At 35.3% G+C, this 21,244-nt stretch overlaps 2 protein-coding genes across 5 annotated transcripts in view; both read left to right on the top strand.

Annotated features, from left to right (window-relative positions):
• The first annotated feature begins 1,473 nt into the window (after positions 1 to 1,473).
• On the top strand, positions 1,474 to 4,120 carry LOC107043847 (protein yippee-like 5). Of its 2 annotated transcripts, XM_015265499.1 has the most exons (3): positions 1,474 to 1,560; positions 1,645 to 1,847; positions 3,511 to 4,120. In XM_015265499.1, the coding sequence occupies exons 2-3, from the start codon at positions 1,687 to 1,689 to the stop codon at positions 3,698 to 3,700; spliced, it is 351 nt and encodes a 116-aa protein (XP_015120985.1). In that variant the 5' UTR covers positions 1,474 to 1,560; positions 1,645 to 1,686; the 3' UTR covers positions 3,701 to 4,120. The 2 variants fall into 2 exon arrangements, with proteins under 2 accessions (XP_015120985.1, XP_015120986.1); XM_015265500.1 differs by having other exon boundaries at positions 1,480 to 1,847.
• A 2,145-nt stretch (positions 4,121 to 6,265) lies between these two features.
• Positions 6,266 to 21,244, top strand: part of LOC107043852 (arfGAP with SH3 domain, ANK repeat and PH domain-containing protein) — a 42,190-nt gene continuing 27,211 nt past the window's right edge. For all 3 annotated transcript variants that reach the window (XM_015265513.1, XM_015265512.1, XM_015265514.1), the window contains exon 1: positions 6,266 to 7,263. In XM_015265513.1, the coding sequence (XP_015120999.1) occupies positions 7,138 to 7,263 (126 nt within the window). In that variant the 5' untranslated portion in view covers positions 6,266 to 7,137. The remainder of the gene's footprint in view (positions 7,264 to 21,244) is intronic.

Below are 21,244 nucleotides of genomic sequence, written 5' to 3'. Positions count from 1 at the left end.
AAATTTCATTTTTCCACCCCCTAGCACCCCCTTGGACCAGTCTGAGAGATTTGATAATTTTGCTGAGGGTTGAGGGAGTTGCGCTGAGTATTTTTTCATCAATATTTATTGGTGGTTTTGCGTATTATTAGTCGGAGATTTTTTTTTCGCCCGGAAAACGCGAAAATTTTATTTTTCCACCCTCTAGCACCCCCTTGGACCAGTCTGAGAGACTTGATGATTTTTCTGGGGGTAGGGGGAGTTGCACTGAGTATTTTTCCATTAACAGTTGTTGGTGGTTTTGCTTATTATTAGTTGGAGATTTTTTTTCCCCCTGAAATACGCGAAAATTCCATTTTTTCACCTCCTAGCACTTCCTTGGACCACTCTGAAAGACTTGATTATTTTTCTGGAGGTTGAGGGAGTCTTTCCTAATATCTTTCAATGGAAATTTGTTGGTGGTTTTGAGTGTTTTGGAGCCAACAATTTTTTTTTCTTTCACTTCAAGGAAAATCAATTTTTGCACCCCTCAAACATCAACAAGTAATGGTTCCAGAGGGGTAAGAATCTTCATGAATGCAGAGGGGTAATGTCTGAACATTTTTCGATGTCGATAATTGATTTTTACCCCGGTTTTTGAATCATGTGTGCACTGGGCCCCAGGGGATCATGATACGCCCCTGTTCTGCTGCCAAGTCGGCTGCTAACTTCAGCGTCATACGAAACTTCATGCCAAATTTCAAGTTAATATATAGATTTTTCCGAAAGTGAGAGTGCTAACAAGCATTTTTAGCAAAAAACACAAAAATTGAAATATCTCGAAAACTTTGAATGGACCGGTATATATATTTTGATTGTTTGAAATGGGGGACATCAAGACGAGTATTTTGAAAAAAAATGAAATCGGTTGAACAGTTTTCGAGATATTCAAGAAAGTAGATTCAGATACAAACTTGAATATTTCCCAAACTAATAATCCGATTGAGCCCATTTTCAATATCAAACATTCTAGTGCAGAGAGGAAACTTCATGCCAAATTTCAAGTTAATATATCGATTTTTCCGAAAGTGAGAGTGCTAACAAGCATTTTTAGCAAAAAACAGAAAAATTGAAATATCTCGAAAACGGCTGGATCAATTGGGCTGAAATTAAACACAGAGTTAGTTGTCATTAATACTTACAATCTGACAAAATTTCAGATTTTTCGGAATCATTTTAGTCCTTTAATTCTTCAATTTTCTAAAAGTTGACCACCAGATGGACACCCGACATACACACGGGGTGGTCAAACTTCGTATTTTTATGTTTCAGACCATTCTGCATCGTTTCCAAGCAAAATTATAAGATCGAAAAATAGAACGATTGCAATGCTTCCATTCGGAAGCAAAAAGATCTTAACAGATTTTCAAAATTCCCGCCTTTACGCCGAACCAATGGCGTCACACCAGTGTTTTTGTGTTCGCCATGTTTTTTTTTAAAGTACAGTCAGTGTGAAACAGATGGGCTGCTCCAAACCACTTCAGACACATGTCAACGAAGAGCAACAACAAATCAAGTGTCTTATAATAACATCGAAATTAGGTGGTTTTCTGAGGGCTATTAACGTTTGTCTAGTCTGTGTTATCTGAACGTACCATATTCTGAAAAGATTTACATAATTTTCAGAGAAAAATTTGTCGAGGTGAAGAGAAAACGGAGAGAAATACAATGGGAGTTATTTTTCTCGAACACATTGGAGGCACTCGCTTGTTCTCCTGTGCATCTTGCGACACTAATCTCACAAACAGAGGACAGCTGATCAGTACGCGGTTCACTGGTGCCACTGGACGAGCTTTTTTGTTCAATAAAGTGGTTAATTTGAACTACAGGTATGTTAGAGGAATTTATTGATTGATATTTGAGATGTTTTGAGGATATCCGATACCTTGGTGTTTTCTTTTGTTCGCCAAGTTCGTTGCAAATGAATTTGATATGCGCTGTATGAGTGGAGGAATGGTAAAATGTCGATTTCAGTCAATACATCCAACTGTTTTTATTCTTCATTCTTAAGTTCTGAATCATTTCAGGGGGTAGTATCAGGAAAGATTTTTTGTTACAAATTTCCTTCATCCCAAAATAAATCTTTGGGCATTTCATCAAAACATTATATAGGAGAAAATGGAGCAAAATGAAACAGCAGGACAAAATAAAACAGCCGAAAAACGACTATTTGACGCAATTCAAGCAAAAAAAAAATTTTATCAACTTTTGTTTACTAAATTTTTTTATTATTCGGAGTACTGATTGTAAAGAGAATATCCACATAGTAATATTGGGACTGGATAATCGTAGCCAGCGACGGAATTAGCTTTATCCGGAGAGATGCACGCGTACTATAGCGTAAACATCCTCTCAGCAATCGATCCGTTGGCGACGCAGATCTCGACTTAGTCTAAACAATGACGAACCTGGGTCTGGGGTCCCCACGATGAACGGGACCGTCGATAGTCTGCCCTGGGCCGTGGGCAAGAGCACTCAACCAACTGATATATAATTATTCAAATACTACATTGTTTGCATTTTTAATGACGACTCTGTAAAGAAGACGATCCTACAATATATGGACAAATATCTACTCTTTTGAAAAGTTATTTGGGGACTGAATTTATTGGGTTTATACCCTTTCATTAAAATACTTCCTACATGATGAGAATAATGATTTTCCATTCTACTGAATGGGAAATTATTATTCTCATTAGTACTTCCAAGAATAACAAAAAGTTAGTAAACAGAAGTTAATAAAAAATGTTTTTTTACTCTAATTGCGTAAATTTTTCAACTGTTTCATTTTGCCCCATTCTCCCCTAATTACTAAAGGTTTAATATTTGAGTCCTTTCGCAGCTTAACTACTCAATTGCGAACGACTGTCAAAAGTATGAATACTTTCAGAATTATCATACATTTCATTTCAGCTTTTTATTTAAACATTGCAGGCCTGAACTTGAATCTCGATATTGAACTGTTAGAAAACATTTTGACAATGTGAAAAAAAGGAAGTTTACTTTTTGAGGAAAGATTGATGTAGTAATTTAAAAAGTGCAATTTTTGAAAATTATGAGCATTTTCTATAAATAATTTCTAAACAATCAATTTTTAACCATAAAAATCATTTGTTCGGAATCGTAACAAATTAATTCATATTCAAAATTTTACCAGAAATCGATTGTATGCCTAAAAAAACTAAGTTTTGGAAAGTTTACACAATTTGAATTATTTACTTATAAACAATGAATGTTAAAAAATAATAACGTTGTGCAAAATGTAATCTGAATGACGCTGAATATCCATGTGTTTGAAATTCAGCTATTCCAATAGCCCGCGACTTTTAAAACTCATTAGTTTCCCCTTAATCGAGTGATAAGAAAACAACACGAGATGTTTGTTGTTACTTAGCAAATTTCCGGCAAAGGAAATTCATCTTCAAATCACAAATTTTTAAGTTCTCTGAAACAACCAAGAAGCATTGAAATTAATTTATTTTCTTTTTACAGTGAAATTCAAGATCGCGTAATGTTAACTGGTAGACACATGGTGCGTGACGTAAGCTGCAAAAACTGCGACGCCAAACTCGGTTGGGTCTACGAATACGCTACAGATGAAAATCAACGCTACAAAGAGGGTCGCGTTATCCTGGAACGAGCTCTTGTGACAGAGACGGATGGAATGGGAGAGAATATATAATTTTTGTTGCTTAAGAAAATACAAAAAAATGTATTTTTCATCCATTTTAATAGCATTTTGCTTGCACCACTTACTGCGTCAGTAAGCTCGCCGCGTTTCTCAGCAACCAAACAAATTTTTGAAGAGTTTCTCGATTTTTTGTTCAGTCGGTAAAACAAGTGACAATGCCATTGTTAGTTGTCAAAATTTTTGTTTGGTTTCGGAGAAACGCGGCGAGTTTACTGATACAGTAAGTGATGCAAGAAAGACGTTATAAGATAGAAATAAATTTATTAACACGGGTGGAGAGATAGTGTCTAGTGGTAATTTCAATTATGCATTATCATTCAATACTTGTGGATCAATCACGTGACTTTTGTTCATTATTAATCATGTTTTTTATGATTTATGGAAAATTAAAGAACTACCTTTTGAGACTGACTGTTTTATCTTCTGTCTATCGTTGTGTGAAATTGTATTATCCAGTGTTTGATAATAGAATCAGAAAATTTTCCCGCTCATGACCACTTCCTTAGGTTTATTAAAGAAAATATGAGGATATTTACTTCCATGGAATAACGATAATATCAAAGGCTAGAAATTTCAATTGTACACAATTGTTCTATCGACTGATTCCGCTTTGAATTTTTGTTAGGCATTCACATCTACCACTCTAAATTTGTTCTTGACAGAAGTATTTAGTACTTAATTCCCCGAATTCTTCATGCAGTATGGAAGTGGTAAGAAGGAATTAATTCAATCTAAAATTGTCGTTAGCGACGGAATTAGCAGCCGTTCAGTTATTACATCAGCAAATTTGTCGAAAATTTCGACGACGATGACGACGGCGACCACCCCCCTCCTCCCCTCCTTGTCAGTATATTTCCTCCATTAAACAAGTCAGGGAAAAATATTTTTAAAAGAATAGTTTATTGCTGTGAAAGTTCTTAGTGACGGATATGCTTTTACACCACCTATGAACAAATTTCATTGAAAAACCTAGCGAATTCGCCGGAATATTCTGCTGGATTTCTATTGAACCTTCTATTAGTTTTTAGGGAATTCTATTGAAATGTTCAATAGAAAATATTCCATTGAAAAAATCAATAGAATTTTTTCGCCTCAAATTTTTTAAATTGTTTTTCATTCTATTTTTCTTCTTTTTTCATCAAGAAAATCAAACAAAAAAGCTTAGAAAATTTGAGATGAAGAAATTCTATAGAAAATATATCAATAGAATAAGGTGTATGGAAAACTCGAATTCTATTGACTCTTCCTATGGAATATTTTCTATTAAACATTTCAATAGAATGGGCCAAAAAATAATTGAAAGTTTAATAGAAAATTTTATGTAAATTACCTCGACGGGTTTTCTACATTTTTTACATTACCTCGAATTCGGTAAAACAAGCCATTCTGAAATCGATTCCCTCGGTTAAATCCCGGTTTCCGGCCCCGAAAGCGTAACATATTGTACGTCACACGGCGATAAAATAATTTTTTTATTTCATCATCAATCAGAAAAGATGATAGCGCGACGAATTCAATAGAGATTAATAAATAATGAGATTTACTCTTGTAAAATTCATCTCTTACACGGTATGACCCTTACGAGGTGTGACCCTTGAGACATGATCCTGGCGAGGTACGAACCTCGTGACTTTTATCACCCTCGCGAGGAATCATCTTCGCGAAACTTCACGGTTTACGATAAAAGGTAACTTCGAATGGCTTTTTACATTTTTTACATTTATTACATAAATATAAAAAACGGCTTTCTTACAATGTCATGTAAAAATTGTGGTTATCAACAGACGCCCAACCCTGTCTATGCCTAAAAAAAACTCTGAACAAACAGTTCCAAAAAGCAACTACATTTCAATATTTAATAGTGAATAACATGTTGAAGTTCCATCTTCAATTAGACGAGCTGGAAATTGACTTCTAAAGGGAGACTATTATAAATTTTAAAAGTCGCGGGCTATTGGAACGAGATCTCTCATACATTATTGAAGATCGGTTATGTCTTAAAACGAATAACTAGTTCAAAAAAATTAATTCTTAAAATGTCAAAAATAGTCCAGGGCTTCCAATTTTTGAGCTACAAAGTTTTTTTTTCAAATTTTTTGTAAAAATATGTGCTACAACAATTACGCATAATTTTTTTGAAATTCAGCTCTTACACAGCTAATTTCGTTATTATTTTAATAAAAAATTGCACCATTTATGTAAAATAGCCCGAAAAATATTTCTGAGAGAATCGAGAATATATTTTGAACATTTTAAGGATAATTTTTCAGCCCATTTTACATGAATGGCGCAAATTTTTATATTAAACAAAACGAAATTAACTGTGTAGAAGTTGAATTTCAAAAAAACAAATTCATAATTGCTATTGTATACATTTTTTCAAAAATTAAAAACGCCGCGCTCCCGCCGCCAGTTCAACTTCCTCGCATTGCAAACGCGCCCATGCCTTCACTACTGCATTTACACACATGCATAACATGCATACTCAATACACTCTCGCCGCTTAACACACGCGATCCACTCGCCCAGCCCGCTCCTTCTTCGCCGCCACTGGCCACCACCATATCCGAACATCCATCCACGGGCGTAAACCAAACGTCTCTCTGTTAAACTCCCTCAATAGTGTGAGTTTCCCCGGCGAGGACCGACTGAGTCGCGCGAGTGTCGATTGGTGTCGATTCCCGTGCGATCTGCGATACATGATACAACAAGTATCGTCAAACTCCGGAGAGACCAAGAGACAACCAAATCCGCAACAGTGTTCACAGGAATAATAAAGAGAAATACATAAGGAAATCCATCAAAACAACAAGTGCGGATTTCTCTGATCGAACTATTTACAATCAATCCATCGTGATCCGTTGAAGCTGAACAATGTGTCTACCATTGTCATTGTGGATGACTTAGTGAGACAATTTATCAGTAAAAAGTGAATAAAAAGAAAGAACACGTAAGAAATATCGTGAAATCACACGTGAAAATAGTAAATAAGAGAACACGACAAAATGTCACAAAGAGAGTGCGCGAGTTTACAAATAAAAAAAAGAAGAGGTGAGGTGTGATTAATTTCCATGAGTATTTTTTATTTTACTTTGTCCATTACACAGTTCTGTTTGGGTTTGGGAATTAAGAGGGAAGAGAGTGGTAGTGAGAGGCCGCGGGGGCGGAAAAATCGAGAGGTGTGTTCTAGCCTCCAACCACCTCCTCCTTTCTATCATTTGTGATTCGCTGAGTGCTGACAGTTTTGTTGATTCATTTATTTATGGTGAGAGTGATTAACCACATTCCCGGGTGACTACTTATTATTATGTTGTGGCCTGTTCTGTGATTTAATATTTAATCGTTATTATTGGTGAGAGGTGATAAAGGGCTGATTGAGTGATTGTGGAACATTTTCATTCTGTGGGGATAATTGTGGAATTTGAAGAATGCCGGGTTTAATCGCGGTTAGTGAGTTCGTGGAGGAAACCAGGGAGGACTACAATTCGCCGACTACGTCCACGTTTGTGTCACGAATGCCACAGTGCAGGCAGACTATTACTGCACTTGAAGAGGTGAGTATTTTTGTAGTTGAAAAAATCGCTTGGTAAAATGTTCAGGGACGAAATTGTGGGGAGGGCATTGCCTTGACGAGAACAATTGAGGAAATATTACGATTACGACGAATTTCATCGCATCATTGTCAGCACTGCACTTGAATCTGGAGAGCAATTCAGTAGTGGAGTGGTAGAAAAAAGCAGAAGATAAGCCCAGAGCAAACGAATTTGCTGATTATTTCGCGGATATCTTCGGAACAAAAGGAATTGGAAGAAAATATCGAGAAACCGTTTTGTAGGGAGATTTGCACACAACAAACGAGACCTCTCGAATTTTTCCGCTTAACTCATTTCAGAGATGTTTGTAAAATAATGTGCAGTATATTCTTGGAATTATTCCCTTTTACAATTTTGCCACATAATTATTACGTGAGGTGTTAAATGCGGTAACCCACCTCTTCGTGACCTGAAAGTTCTCTCAATCGTGAAAAAAACGTAAATGAAAGAATAATTAACAATCATATTGAAGGGGAAAGCAGAGAGAGATAAGCAGTTATTTGTGGAAATGTATTCAAGGAAGAGGTTTATCAAAATTCGCCGAGGGGCTTTTTTTTTCAAAGATTAATTCATGACCTACAAAAAAATATCTTGCAAATTTCTCTAAAGCCACGAAGATCAGAGGTAATTGTAGAATTGTACGTACGAAATACTTGGACCCAACTCCTGATACCACTTTGCTATACAATTGTGAATCAAAATGTCACACGAACCGTGATTCACCAGCTTCTTCACCTGACAAAGCTCCTCAGTAATCAATGATTCCAACTGAAGTAATAATTTAGAAAAAGATTGACGAGAAACAATTACACATTAACTCTAAATTCGTCACAATGCGAGGGAGTCGCCGCAGAGCTGATTTCCATTTTTCAATATCTGTTGAACGACAAAGAAACAATTGTTAAAAAAAAACAATTGTTTTGTTGAAAAGTGTAAAAAAATTTCAAAATTTTTTGCGATGATTCCCCAATTATTGAGCCTAGTAGATCGAGCGATTCGAACAAATACTAGTAGAGCGCTTCCAATAAAAACTAGGGGACCAAACTCGGGTTAATTCGCAATGTTCGAATTCATCGAGATTGATGGAGCGATTTTCTAGAGTATAAAAACTATCCCTTGACATGGCTAAACGCATTAGTTTCAGAAATATTCGCAATAACATATTCTGAGGAGGTGTTATTTTGAGAATTTCTTCTCTTTACCATATTCCTACAGAATTACAAACTGAGGATGTCACGAATAGTAATTTACTCCGTGACCTAAAAAATTCTCCAGTAATGAAAAGCTCCAAACGAGAAAATAATTAGAGAGAAGTAATGAAAAAGTGAGAAGGAGATAATCAAGTAGTTCAGAATAAATTTTCAGATTAATTTTCGAGTGTCTTCAAGACAGAAATTCACGAAGAGACGACTTTTGTACATTATTATTCCATACATTACAAAAAAAAACTCATTCCACATTTTCCTCTGTATCCACTAGTTTCTGAAGTGGTGAAAAGACAATCAGCATGAAATTTTGTGACCTGAAAAAATTCTATCTTCATAATGAACCCAGTATGAAAGAAATCATTGAAGAAAAAAACTGAAAAGGAGACTGCACGAAGAGAAAAATACTCGAGAAACAGAACACGAATTTCCTGGGCAAAATTCACGACCTATTCAATATAAAATTTGCAAAAATTGATCCAGAAAAAAATAAGAAATTCCATGCCTTCGAGGCTTTTGTTTACAGCGTTAAAAGTGGATGTGCGGTTGAGTTGAAAACGAGACGGATGGAATAATGGTCTCAACTTTCTTTCTCTTCCCTTCCATTTCTCCCCTTATATTATCCTTTTCACGGTATGATGGAAGTCGCGATGAATAACGAAACCTATCCGTAAACTACGTCTCGTCACTCATATTATTTAATTTTCTGTGGGACTCTCAAGCGCCGGAAGTTGTTTTTCTTTTTCAACGGAAATATGAAGATCTAATTCTACCGAATTTCAATCTTAATCCGGAAGGAATTTTCACCTTCATTTTTGTTCCATCAAGGGAGGATAAATAAGCGCCGGCGGGTAGGGGAAGCGATGAACAGCTGTCCCTGAAAAATCCAAAACATGGTGTCTGACGGCATTTGCCGCATCGTCCGCTACATATGTGTATGCTACCAACGAATGAGAAATCCAACATTTATTTATTTTTGAAGCGTGAGTAATCTCCGATGCGTCGTAATTCATTGGATTTTGCGAAAACAAGCTGAGTGATATCGTCGCCCACGTTGATTATTCTTCCTTAATTAGCTGAATAAATTAAAAATGTTGACCTTCATTGATAACTATTCATTCATTAGTTAGTAAAATTTCCGATTCAAAACTAGCTCTCGACGTTTCCGAACTCAAATCTTTTGAAGCAGATCGTGTTTTCGCATTTCTTCAGAAGTTAAGGATGTTTAACCATTTTCAGCAAATCTTATTTTTTCATGTTCAAGGAAAATTCTATAATTTTTTTGGCTGATAGCAGAACATATGAAATTAATTTCTTTGATGTTAAAAAAATCAATCGCAATAGTCTCGCCAGAAATAAACTCTTCCTTATACACGGGCTCTTATGGGATTTGTGTTGAAATTTATAATTCGCCTACTATACGATTAGAAAAATAGAAATAAAAATAGAAGGTATTGGCAAAACTATACTGATTCGAATGGTCAGAAAAAAATTTGGGGTACCCGCGCAAAAAGAGGAAATATTTGAATGATTCTATCCCATACACTGATAGAACGGATTAGTTATTGTTAACGAATGGATTTTGGTTGGAGGTTAGGGTCTATTCGGTCTCACCAAATGTTCATTCGTTAATAGTTAACGAATGTATATTTGAGAAACCTTGTTTGACTCGACTTACGCCATTCAAGTGAACCATTCGTTAACTATTAACGAATATTCATTTGGTCATATTCAACTCTACCATTCGTTAATAGTTAACGAATCTCGTTTGGAATAAATGAATCATTCTATCAGTGTAGAAGTCCATGTTAGCGCATGCATTTGGTGTATTTTGTCTATTTCATTTTCAAATAAAGAACATGGGTTGACGGATGGAAATTTGTATCAAAGTGAAGGGAATATTTTGATCTCTGAGTTGAAAAAAATCAATTTTTTTAAAGTACTTGGAATTTTGGATAAACATCCTTAATGGAGCAAAGAAGACTGTTTTACAGCGATTTGAAGCTATCGAAATAAAAATATTTGCGAAATCGTTTGATTAAATTTTTAAAATCTCGCTTTTCGCCAACCGAATGGAAAGTGATTTCATGCATAATTCGTGGCTTTGTAGCTCCATATGAGGAGCACTAACGATCGATAGAGGCCATCGTATCTTCAAGGGGCGAGGAAGTTGCTCGAAGAGTCTACGGCGTCGACCTGTCTCCATCTTTGGGGAGTGTCCGGTTAAACTGGGTCACAATTCCAATCACACCTCAAACGTTCCTAGAAAAACTCGTGCAGATTAAAAAGACAAATATCAACTCCACATGTCTGATGTAACGAGTCTTAAAAGAAAAGAGTCGTGCATTATGTTTCGTTTCATTTTAAATTACAGCACGTAACAATTGGCAGTATAAACGACCTACCAAGGCCGAAGAGGTCTGAGGAATTCCGACGAGTCGCGGGGACGAGGGCGGCCCGCCCCTCCTTTGGTTTTAACCCAGGGACTCGGACACGCTTTCGAGCAGCTGTATCACCTGCGCCTTATGGGGAGTAACGTGAAGTCTCTGCTTGAATATTTTCTGCTTCCCTTTTCCGAGAGTTGAACTTGTATTGCAGGGAGAGAGGGACGTTCGTGCTCAAGTACATTCCTGCAATTTTCTCATCATAACGCGGAAATATCGAGATAGCGGAATTTATATGGAAATGGCGTGTAGGGCGAAGGGGGAAGGTGTTGTGTGTAGACACTTTCCCTCATCTTTCATTGAAGGAAGATAGATTTTTAATTGTTAGCGGAAATGATGCGATTTAATTGAAGTTTTCGATGAAGAAATTTATAGAAATTTATTGTTAACCTATTTGAGTTCATTTCTCACGGAACTGGACCAAATTTTTATTCGATTTTTATGATTTTTTAAGGTAAGACTACTATCAGTTTTAAAAGTCGCGGGCTATTGGAATGAGATTTCTGATACATTGAAGATCGATTATATATGTCTAAAAGCGAAAAATTAGCGCAAAAAATTGATTGTTTATTTTTCATTTGCCCCGCAGACGCTTAAAATGTTGAAAATAGTCCAGGGCCTCCAATTTTTTAGCTATAGAGGTGTTCTTTTTCAAAATTATTGAAAAAATGTCTGCAATAACAATTACGAATTAGTTTTTTTTTAAATTTAACGCCTATGCAGCTAATTTTGAGTTTCTTTTAATAAAAAAATTGCACCATTAATGTAAAATAGCCCGAAAAATGTTGCAGAACGAATGGAAAATATATTTTAAGGATAATTTTTCTACCTATTTTACATAAATGGACCAAATTTTAACATTAAACAAAAACAGAAAAACAGAACTAGCTGTGTAGGAGTCAAATTTCAAAAAACTAACTCATAATTGTTATTGTACACATTTTTTCACAAATTTTGAAAACAAAAAAATTTGCAGCTCAAAAATTGTAGGTCGTGGAATATTTTCAACATTCTAAGCGTCTGCGGGGCGAGGGAACAACACACAATTAATTTTTTTACACTAATTAGTCGTTTTTAGACACATACAATCAATCTTCAATGCATGAGAAATCTCACTCCAATAGCCCGCGACTTTAAACTCACAGTAGTCTCCCCTTAATCAGTTTCCTAAAATGGGTTTACTGAACTGAGTCAAGTTAAATCTGAAAAAATGAATAAACTCCATTCTAATATATTATTCCAATGGACAAATTGAAACGAATATTGAGGAAACTGTAAAATCGCTAATATTTAGATGTTCCTCCACCGAGGGACTAATCACTTAGGAAATCACTGGACCACTCGACTGGAAATCAAGGAAGAAATCACCAGAAATCACTGAAAAATCAAGTGATTTCCATTTTCGGTAGTGATTTCTAAAGATTTATGGAAATCATGGGAAATCAATAGGAATTATAAAGAAATCAGGTGATTTCCGAAATCATTAGAAATTATCGATAACTGTAAAATCTAAATTGATTTTGCAGTTTCAACTCTACAATTTTTGGTGTGGTATCGGTGCGTGGGAAATCATCCAATCCCGAAATGTGACGCTATGAAGTTTTTGACATCCTTACATTGTGTAATATTATGTAGAAAACCGCTATTATCGACAGATGCCCCCCTCTGGTCTCGAAATCATGATTTCTCCAGTGATTTCTTGAAATCAACAAATAATTGGAATCTACTAGAAATTATGGCAATCAAAAGAAATCATGATTTCTAATGCCGATTGAGAGATCACAGAAATCAATTGGAAATCACAGGAAATCATCTGATTCTGGAAATCACTGAGTCACTCGATTGAGGAGTGACCAGCCCCTCGTCGTCTACTCAATGAGCCATTTCAGGATAAAATGTATAAGAATCAATTGTCGATGCAAAGACGTCTTAAAATTTAATCTCAACGAAAACCATAATAAGTGAGATAATTTTTTTTTTTTTTTTTTTTTTTTNTTTTTTATGCTTATTTTATATCGCTTCGAGTCTGATGAGACTATATGGCGATTGATCAAGACTTTAAAAGTGGTTAGATCTCACCATTCTACCCGGCCAGGAATCGAACCTGGAACCTATCCGTTGTGAGGCAACGGCCTTAACCACTACGCCAGGCCACCGGGATACAGTGAGATAATTCAATGAACAATAATTTATCCATCAATGAATTAGATAATCAGAAGGGTTACCATTCGCGTGTACGAAAAAACAGCCGATGGGTATTAATACGCGATATTAAAAATTTACCCTTTCTAAACCGAACAAAAAAAAATCCGAAATCAAGAAAGTCGTACAATTCAGAAATAGCAATCTTAATTTGAGAATATATATTTCTGTGTGTGACTATGATGACATGGAAGATTGTAAATAGTGGCATTGGAAAAACACGGAAATTTGACCCCAAATGTAAAACACTAACTTTTCTACCCCAGTATTTTCTCAGATATTCGGAAAATTTTATCCAATGAAAATTTTTCATCTGTACACTGTTAGAAATTTTTTGAAATTTCATGGAAGATATAGTAAATCTCATGAGAGTGACATTGAATCCAATTTAGGAAAGAAATGGTTATGAAATTTCAAGTTTTAAGTAGAATTCCCGGAAATTCATGAGTTTCCAGTGGGAATGAGATGGAAATTTCACAATTTGATTGCATTTTCAGAGGAACATGAATATTCAGAAACAAAATGACATGAATTGTCAATTTTTCCCTTAATTTTCTTAATTTTTATGAATTTTTACTGAATAATTGAACTGGAAAATTAAGTCTTTTATTAATGTCCAGGTCATTTGAACAGAAAACCAATGGAATCTTTGATTTTCCAATGACAAGATTTCAATGATTTCAATGACGATGAAAATTTCCGGAATTTGACAGGGAAATTCAGAGGAAAATTTTTAACAGTGTATCTCCAAAATTATGGGCATGAGACAGGTCATCTTTTTCTATTTGAGCTTGAAATTCTCTGCCCTTCAAGTGCCATCATTTTCTACCTTCGATTCCTCCATGTTCTCAAAAAGAGAAATATGCTCTTGAATCGAGAATACACCTTCTAAATTTTACATTTTCTAAAATCAAGAACAATGCTCTCAATTTTAATATTTTTTTCTGTGTAGAAAAATTTTCTACATTGTTCTGTCCATTATTTTCAATTGCGTTTTATCGATGAGGATAAATTGAAGAAATCAATCATTGCCATTGACAAATAATTTCTAGTAATGATACTTTTCTCTTGAAGCAAGCACACTAATAGAAAAAATGATTTTTATTTTGTTTCTTTCTTGGAACAAGTATTATATACTTGAACCAATTTCAAATAAATCAGATCGTACGGTGAATATAAATGATTTCTTCTCAAGATACATTGGCTGCTTGAATCAAATAAAGCAGTTCCTGACGTCAAGTCACATGTATTCACTACAAAAATGGAAAAATTTAATTTTTTTAACCTAATATAATCTCCAATCGAGAAATTTTCTACTTTCATGAATTGAGATCAAAAATTTATACCTAGGAGATGATTACATTGAGGAATGAATTGAGTGTTGTGTTCTCGAATGAAGCCGATGTTTAAATTGAGCTTTCCGTACATCACATTGAACGAAATTTGTGATATCTAAATTTGTGTACACGGAGAAAAAAAATTTCTAATATCTGAAACATATTTTCTTGAGACAAGTAAATTTTCTTCACATGACCCGAGAAAGGCCTCATGCTTTGAATATTCTTGTACTCAAGTATGATTTTGTCGCAAATGAACTTACTTAAANATTTGTGTACACGGAGAAAAAAAATTTCTAATATCTGAAACATATTTTCTTGAGACAAGTAAATTTTCTTCACATGACCCGAGAAAGGCCTCATGCTTTGAATATTCTTGTACTCAAGTATGATTTTGTCGCAAATGAACTTACTTAAATCGCGTAGAAGAATCGTCAATCTTCTAGTCTTTATTGCTTTCATGATTTTTTTGTTATGCACTTCCAATATTGCAATATGTAAAATATTTATAACGTAACGCGGAACGATAGTGATGAATGAAAATTTATTCGAGTTCCGTGAAGTGCACACATTCTGCGCTTTAAGCCATTGAAAATAATTTACTTCTCTCAAGAAAATATGTTTCAGATATTAGAAATTTTTTTCTCAGTGTAGAATTACCGTAATCTGTGATTCTGTTATTGTAAACTAATGTGATTTTTTAGACAAGAAATATGAACTTCTTTCAACTTAACGACATCTTACTACAATCTCAAAGCTTTTTCCGCGTAACAATATTCATCCCATGTAAAAAAATGAAAAAAATGTAAATGTAAAAATGTATTGCGTAAATTATAATTCATCCAATTATAATTTACTTGGAACAACGTATGGTCGTGTTGATTAAGATAACAACATATTTAGTCATGAGAATAATTTTGATTTTTAAGTAAACCAACTAATTTCTGGAGTTAGCGAACTTTTGGTTAGAAAGAAATCAAATATTCTCATTATTGCGACAAATAAAAGGAACTTCAATTCTGGAGACGTTCGATTTCTCCCAATCAAATGTATCTCAAGAAGAGATAACTGGTATTCACTTTTAAATCATGTTTATTTGAAAATAAACAACTAAATGATAGTTGGTTCAAATAAAATTCTCTTGATAAAATTTTTTTTTTTCGTCAGTGCAGACACGTTCTTTGGACCTAAATGAGGTATTACGAAAGACATCTCGTAACATGTTTTCTTTGAGATGACTATTCAACTAAATAATCCCATAGTTAACCAGGTGTGAAGAATCGATTCGTAACATTTTACCATGCCACTACTGAAATTACCCAGCAGTTTATTCAATTAAGAAAAAATCTGATATAATGAGTCAGTGTCTACAAATTCGAATAAAAACCACCTTTCTCTGATTCCAACAACCTATTCATCACTACAACACACAATTAACTCTATAAAATGCCATTTCCTCGCAATTAATTCCATCTTATCTTTTCCAAACACTTTTACTTTTTTCTATTCTGGAATTCCTCATTTCTCTCGCCACCAACGCGTAAAGTCAGTATCGCCCTATCCACACGTTACGCATTCGAAACACTCCACAAGTACATATCCCTGATATTAATTCAGAGAAACCCCTGAGAGTATCGCTATCCCGTAAAAGGAAAAAATGAGAATGGCCAAGAATGAAGAAGATGAAAGACCGGTTGTGGAAAGGACAAACATAAGAGCTGGTGACCTTGCGACGGATTCCCTCTCCCCCTCCCTTCTCCTTCTAGATGTACTTTTCGAGTAATGAGTCACCCAGGTGGCTTGATTCTCCTCCAGGGAGAGGGAAAGAATAGGCGGGAAGAGAAATGATAAATTATGCGAATGAAAAACGTTAAAAATGCGTGGAAATGAGTAAAGACAGTTTCAATTTACAATTTAATCTGCAGATGGTGAGTGATTACATGTACATACTCGCTGCCTCAGGATTTCCACGTAATCACTGCCATCTGTTTCCTAATTGAGGTTCACCAACCAATTAAAATTGCGGAGGGTAAGAGACTCTGACACTTTTTACGATAAGCCAAGAAGTGAAATCTTAGGGTGATGGCTCAATATAGAGGATTGACAATGATTCTATTTTTGTCGAGGATTTGTTCTTTTTCAGATGCCTTTGGCTCTCAATTTTTTTTTTCGTCTGTCTTGGCCACGGGGAGTTAATCATCTGCCGACGGGCAAATGCATTAGCGCTTGAACTCTTACAATGTCACCGGATCAATTTGGATTGGAGAACCGTCAGTTCGTATTGGGAGTTCAATACATTTGTGGGTGGCAGATTCGTAATTACGTTATTTCATTTCTTGTTGAGAATTTATCAATCTTCTAGCGTTGAATCTGATTTTGAGAGATTTGGATGGATCAGGGGAGTTCGTGTTTTATTGAGAAAATCTTGAAGCTAATTTAGTTAATGATTCAGCTGATTTTTCCTGTGGTCCCAGTGAAGTGAGGAGAAAAGTGAAACATGAAATTTCTGGTAATGAAGTGATCATTTGGGAGACTGGTTTGAATACATAAAATTGTCAAGAGACCATTTTTGCAAAGAAAATTCACTTCCATGAAATTAGGCTCTGAATGTTTCCTTTTGACTTTACTCATTGCAATGATAATTCAACAGTTAACCCTGACGTTTATTGAATACGAAATTTGCTGAATTAAGTGATGATCTCGTGAATGGGTGCTTTTTAGCATAATTCTTCTTTTAAGCCCTTGATGACCTCGTGACGAATTCTTGCACTCATCGCGATAATCATCACCGAGATCATTCTAAAATTAATAATGATGTGCTGCGAATATAGAATTTTTATTAACCAGGTGATTATCTAGAAAATTAATGGTTTTTGGTTGAAATGTGAGCAGACCTTATTTATAAAGAATATTTGTGATAAAAACTAGCACGTGACCACATGCTTGCGACGGCGGATGTTGCACACCCAGAGAAATAACGCTGTGGAATCAAATAAAACTATTTGAAATTTTTATATTTATTTCAACAATTTTTTGTTGGTAATCAATAGACTTATAGTAGTTATTACATGAACGGGTTTCAATTACATGCAACAGTGATTCATTCATATTCCAAATATATCCTTTATTAAACTTGAATGAACGTTTTATTGGATCCAAACAAAGGACTATTGCGTGTTAATAAATTCATTCTTTTCCTCATCTAAACAATGATTTCAGTAGCGAAGTGGTAAAATGGTTTAAGTCGACTCATCTCCCAGATGAGTTTTTGAGCAATATTTCCGAATCTAAGAGAGATAGCGAAATTATCGTAATCACATTTGTTGAAGCTCTCAATCGGCTCTACAAAAAAGGTTATAACAAAAATTTTGTTATCTCCCGTAGATTCCGAGATATTCATTGAAAACTGGCTAATAGTCAAAATTAACTTGTACCGTTTTACCACTTCGCTACTGATTTGATTTCTAACTAATAAACTGTTTATGTTGATCGGAAAAAAATTTGTTTAGATTTTAAAAAAAGCAAGTACTTAAAACACAATTGATTTTTTTTTAACGGAGAGATGAAGATATTCCCTTCACTTTGATGTAAATTTCAATCCACCAACCCACGTTCATTATTTAGAAATGAAATAGACAAAATGCACCAAATGCATGCGCTAACATGCGCTTATATGGGATAGAATCATTCAAATATTTTCGCCTTTTGCCCGAGTACCCGAGATTTTTCTCCGGCCATTGGATTCAGTATGATTTTACACATTACCTTCTATTTTTATTCCTATTTTTAGAGTCTTCTAGTAGGTGAATTGTCCATTTAAACATAAATTTCATAAAAGCCCGTGTGTAAGGAAAAATTAGTTTATTTATTACTACCGAGAAAAGTTGGTTTCAGCTGTTCTACTGTCAGCCGAAAGAATTACATTTTCCTCGACCATGAAAAAAAAAACACATTTACCGACAATTTATCGACAATCAAGTTTAAATTTCGATGAAAACTTTATTACGAGATATTTGAATGAACACATTGATTTTATTCGAATAAAGTTCATTTGATTCAAATTGACCATTTCTCGCAGTATATTGAGCGATTCATTATAGTATATTGGGTTACAAGTGCGTAATGTTGCACTTTGCCACAAACACATGTAACACATTTTATTCGTTGTGATACCTGCCGAGTTACCTGTTCGGGGCGGTAATGGAGTTAAAGTACTTATTTTTGTGTAAGGAGTGCGCCAAACCAGTCCAAGATTCGCTTTACGCACTCGAAATTCAAATTTTAGCACGACCTTGAATTTTGCGTATGTCATGCGTAAAACAAGAGCTGAGCAAACACTAAACAGTTCTGAAACGTCAACTTTTCAGGCACTTTTACAAATAGTATCTTTCGATGTGAGTGAGACGGAATTTTGTCGAGTGTGAAGCTGCCAATCACACGAGTTGCACATTCCCGTCTCACATGTATCGAGCAATATTTTTCTGTATTGCTTCTCACGATTTCTCGTCTGGAAATTGGTATTACATACTTCCCAAACTCGAAAACTTGAAAATCACTACAGAAAAATATTGTTCCTGGGCTGTTGCGATGGGGTTTTTTTACTCGGGTGGTTGGCCAGTCCTCGGCTACGGCCCGGAGGCCAACGCCACACGAGTAAAAAACCCCATCGCAACAGGCCGGAACAATACTAGTTCCTGGGCTGTTGCGATGGGGTTTTTTTACTCGGGTGGTTGGCCAGTCCTCGGCTACGGCCCGGAGGCCAACGCCACACGAGTAAAAAACCCCATCGCAACAGGCCGGAAAAATACTATTTTGACAGTGATGTTACGTTCAGCGAGTGGCCGAACTGTGCCTTTTTCGTTTACTAATAAACGAAAAGACTTTTCCGCACGAGGTGAACATAGCAGCCGGGTCAAAATTAGTATATTTCGATACGAGTGCGGAACAATACCCCTTCGTCACTTTTTCCATGAGTATCGAACGATATTTTTTATCGCAATGTGTGGAAAAGGGACGTTTTAGGCACGCGACGCGTGCCTGAAAAGTTACTTTTTGCACATCATGATAAAAATACTCTTTTTGCTAGTAATACATTGATGGCGAGCTTTCAATTGGTTCCCTTTTGGTTGTTTGTGCTGATCTTATCAATAGAAAAAAAACTCAGGTCAGCGACCTAGTTATTGAGATTTTGACTTATAAATAAAATCATCATGAAAAAAAATGAACTTAGCAAAAAACATCATTTTTTTCAGTGCAGTTATAACAATTCATATACTCACGCCCACTTTCACAATTTTTTTAATATGTGCAACTGAGTTTAATTTTCAAAAGTGAAAAAAACGCAATATCTCAAAAATGTTAGTTTAGTTGATACCTATGCGATAGAAAACATCACGACGAAATTTGTAAAAGAAGAAAAATAGCAATCCGTTGAGTACAAAGCAATCTGTGTATAGTTGAGTTCCTGTGTACTGTTGAGTACAGTACAATCGTCCACCCGAACCGCTCGAATAAAATTCAGTAATAACTTGAAAATATGAATATTTCATAAGGCCTCTCGTTGCTGAATTTATAAATCTTATATTGGTTTCTGAAGAGGACAAAAGTTCCATTCTACTGCATTAAAGATTTATTCTACGATAAATATGCGAATTGCTTCGATCATGAGATGGGTTCGAACACTAATTAGTTCACCCTAGTTTTCGAGATATCTGCGAAAAAAGTTTCGCAATCAAATCGCCATTTTGCAAGAACTAATGATTCAATCGAGCTGAAATTTAGCACCAGCTCCCGGATAGAAATCCCGCCGCTCGAACTCGGCTCGGAACCCGTATCCCAGATAGAAATATGCCACTCCGCCCCAGTTTGGGATAAACTCTACGCGCGTCACATGTACCCGAGGTTGAGCCGCGTCACGCGCTCACAGCCCAGCGTTAGACTATTACGCGAAACGCTTCGCCGGGCTTTAGTTGAATGGCCACTGCTCAACCTCAGGTTCATCTCCAATTACTCAATCCCAGTATACTTAACCTCAATAATGATTTGACAGGTCCGATGGCATCGTGATTTGAGCGAAAAAACAATCGAATAAATGTGAAGATGGCATGCTTTTTCAGATGAACAATCACAAGCTCATCAGAAATAACGTGATATTAACTAATCGAATGGGATTAATCTGAAAATACAAGGTAGAACAATTCACTGAAACGTAGTCAAAACTTTCTTTTTTCTCGCGAATACAACAAACAAAATCAAGAAAAATAATCACTTGAAAAACGTTAACGAACCTTTATTATTAATTATCAACGCTACAGGAGAGGATATTCTTCATTTTTCGATAGGCCTACGAGTTCTAAGAATATTCTACGATTTATTAGGGAAATTTTGAATACAGGTATACCAAAATAAGACGCATGAAAAAATTCAACAGAAAAAGCTAGCGCTTTCTATTAAATTTCTATTGGAATTCTATGAGAATTCTCTGGAAGTTCTATTAGAATTCTATTCGTTTCTTGCGCCGATTCTATAGGAGATTATGCAACTTCATAGAGTCTTTTTGTTAAGGTAAAATTTGGTGCAAGAAAGTAAATAGGTTTTTATGTTCCTACAGATTTTCTTAGGCGTAAGATTTCTAAGTTTTTTTCGCTCGGTTTTTCGTTTCTTTTAATCAAATGCAGGAACAACACTTGGAAAATTAATGCCCAATAATTTCTGTGGAAGAAATCCTAACAGAATAAATTATCTAGAAAAATCA

This window comes from Diachasma alloeum, unplaced genomic scaffold (assembly GCF_001412515.2).
Source record: "Diachasma alloeum isolate Michigan unplaced genomic scaffold, Dall2.0 Dall_scaffold_00643, whole genome shotgun sequence".
Classification (NCBI taxonomy): Eukaryota; Metazoa; Arthropoda; class Insecta; order Hymenoptera; family Braconidae; genus Diachasma; species Diachasma alloeum.
The sequence above is the reverse complement of the archived record's forward strand: the minus strand, read 5'-3'. Positions and strand labels throughout refer to the sequence as shown.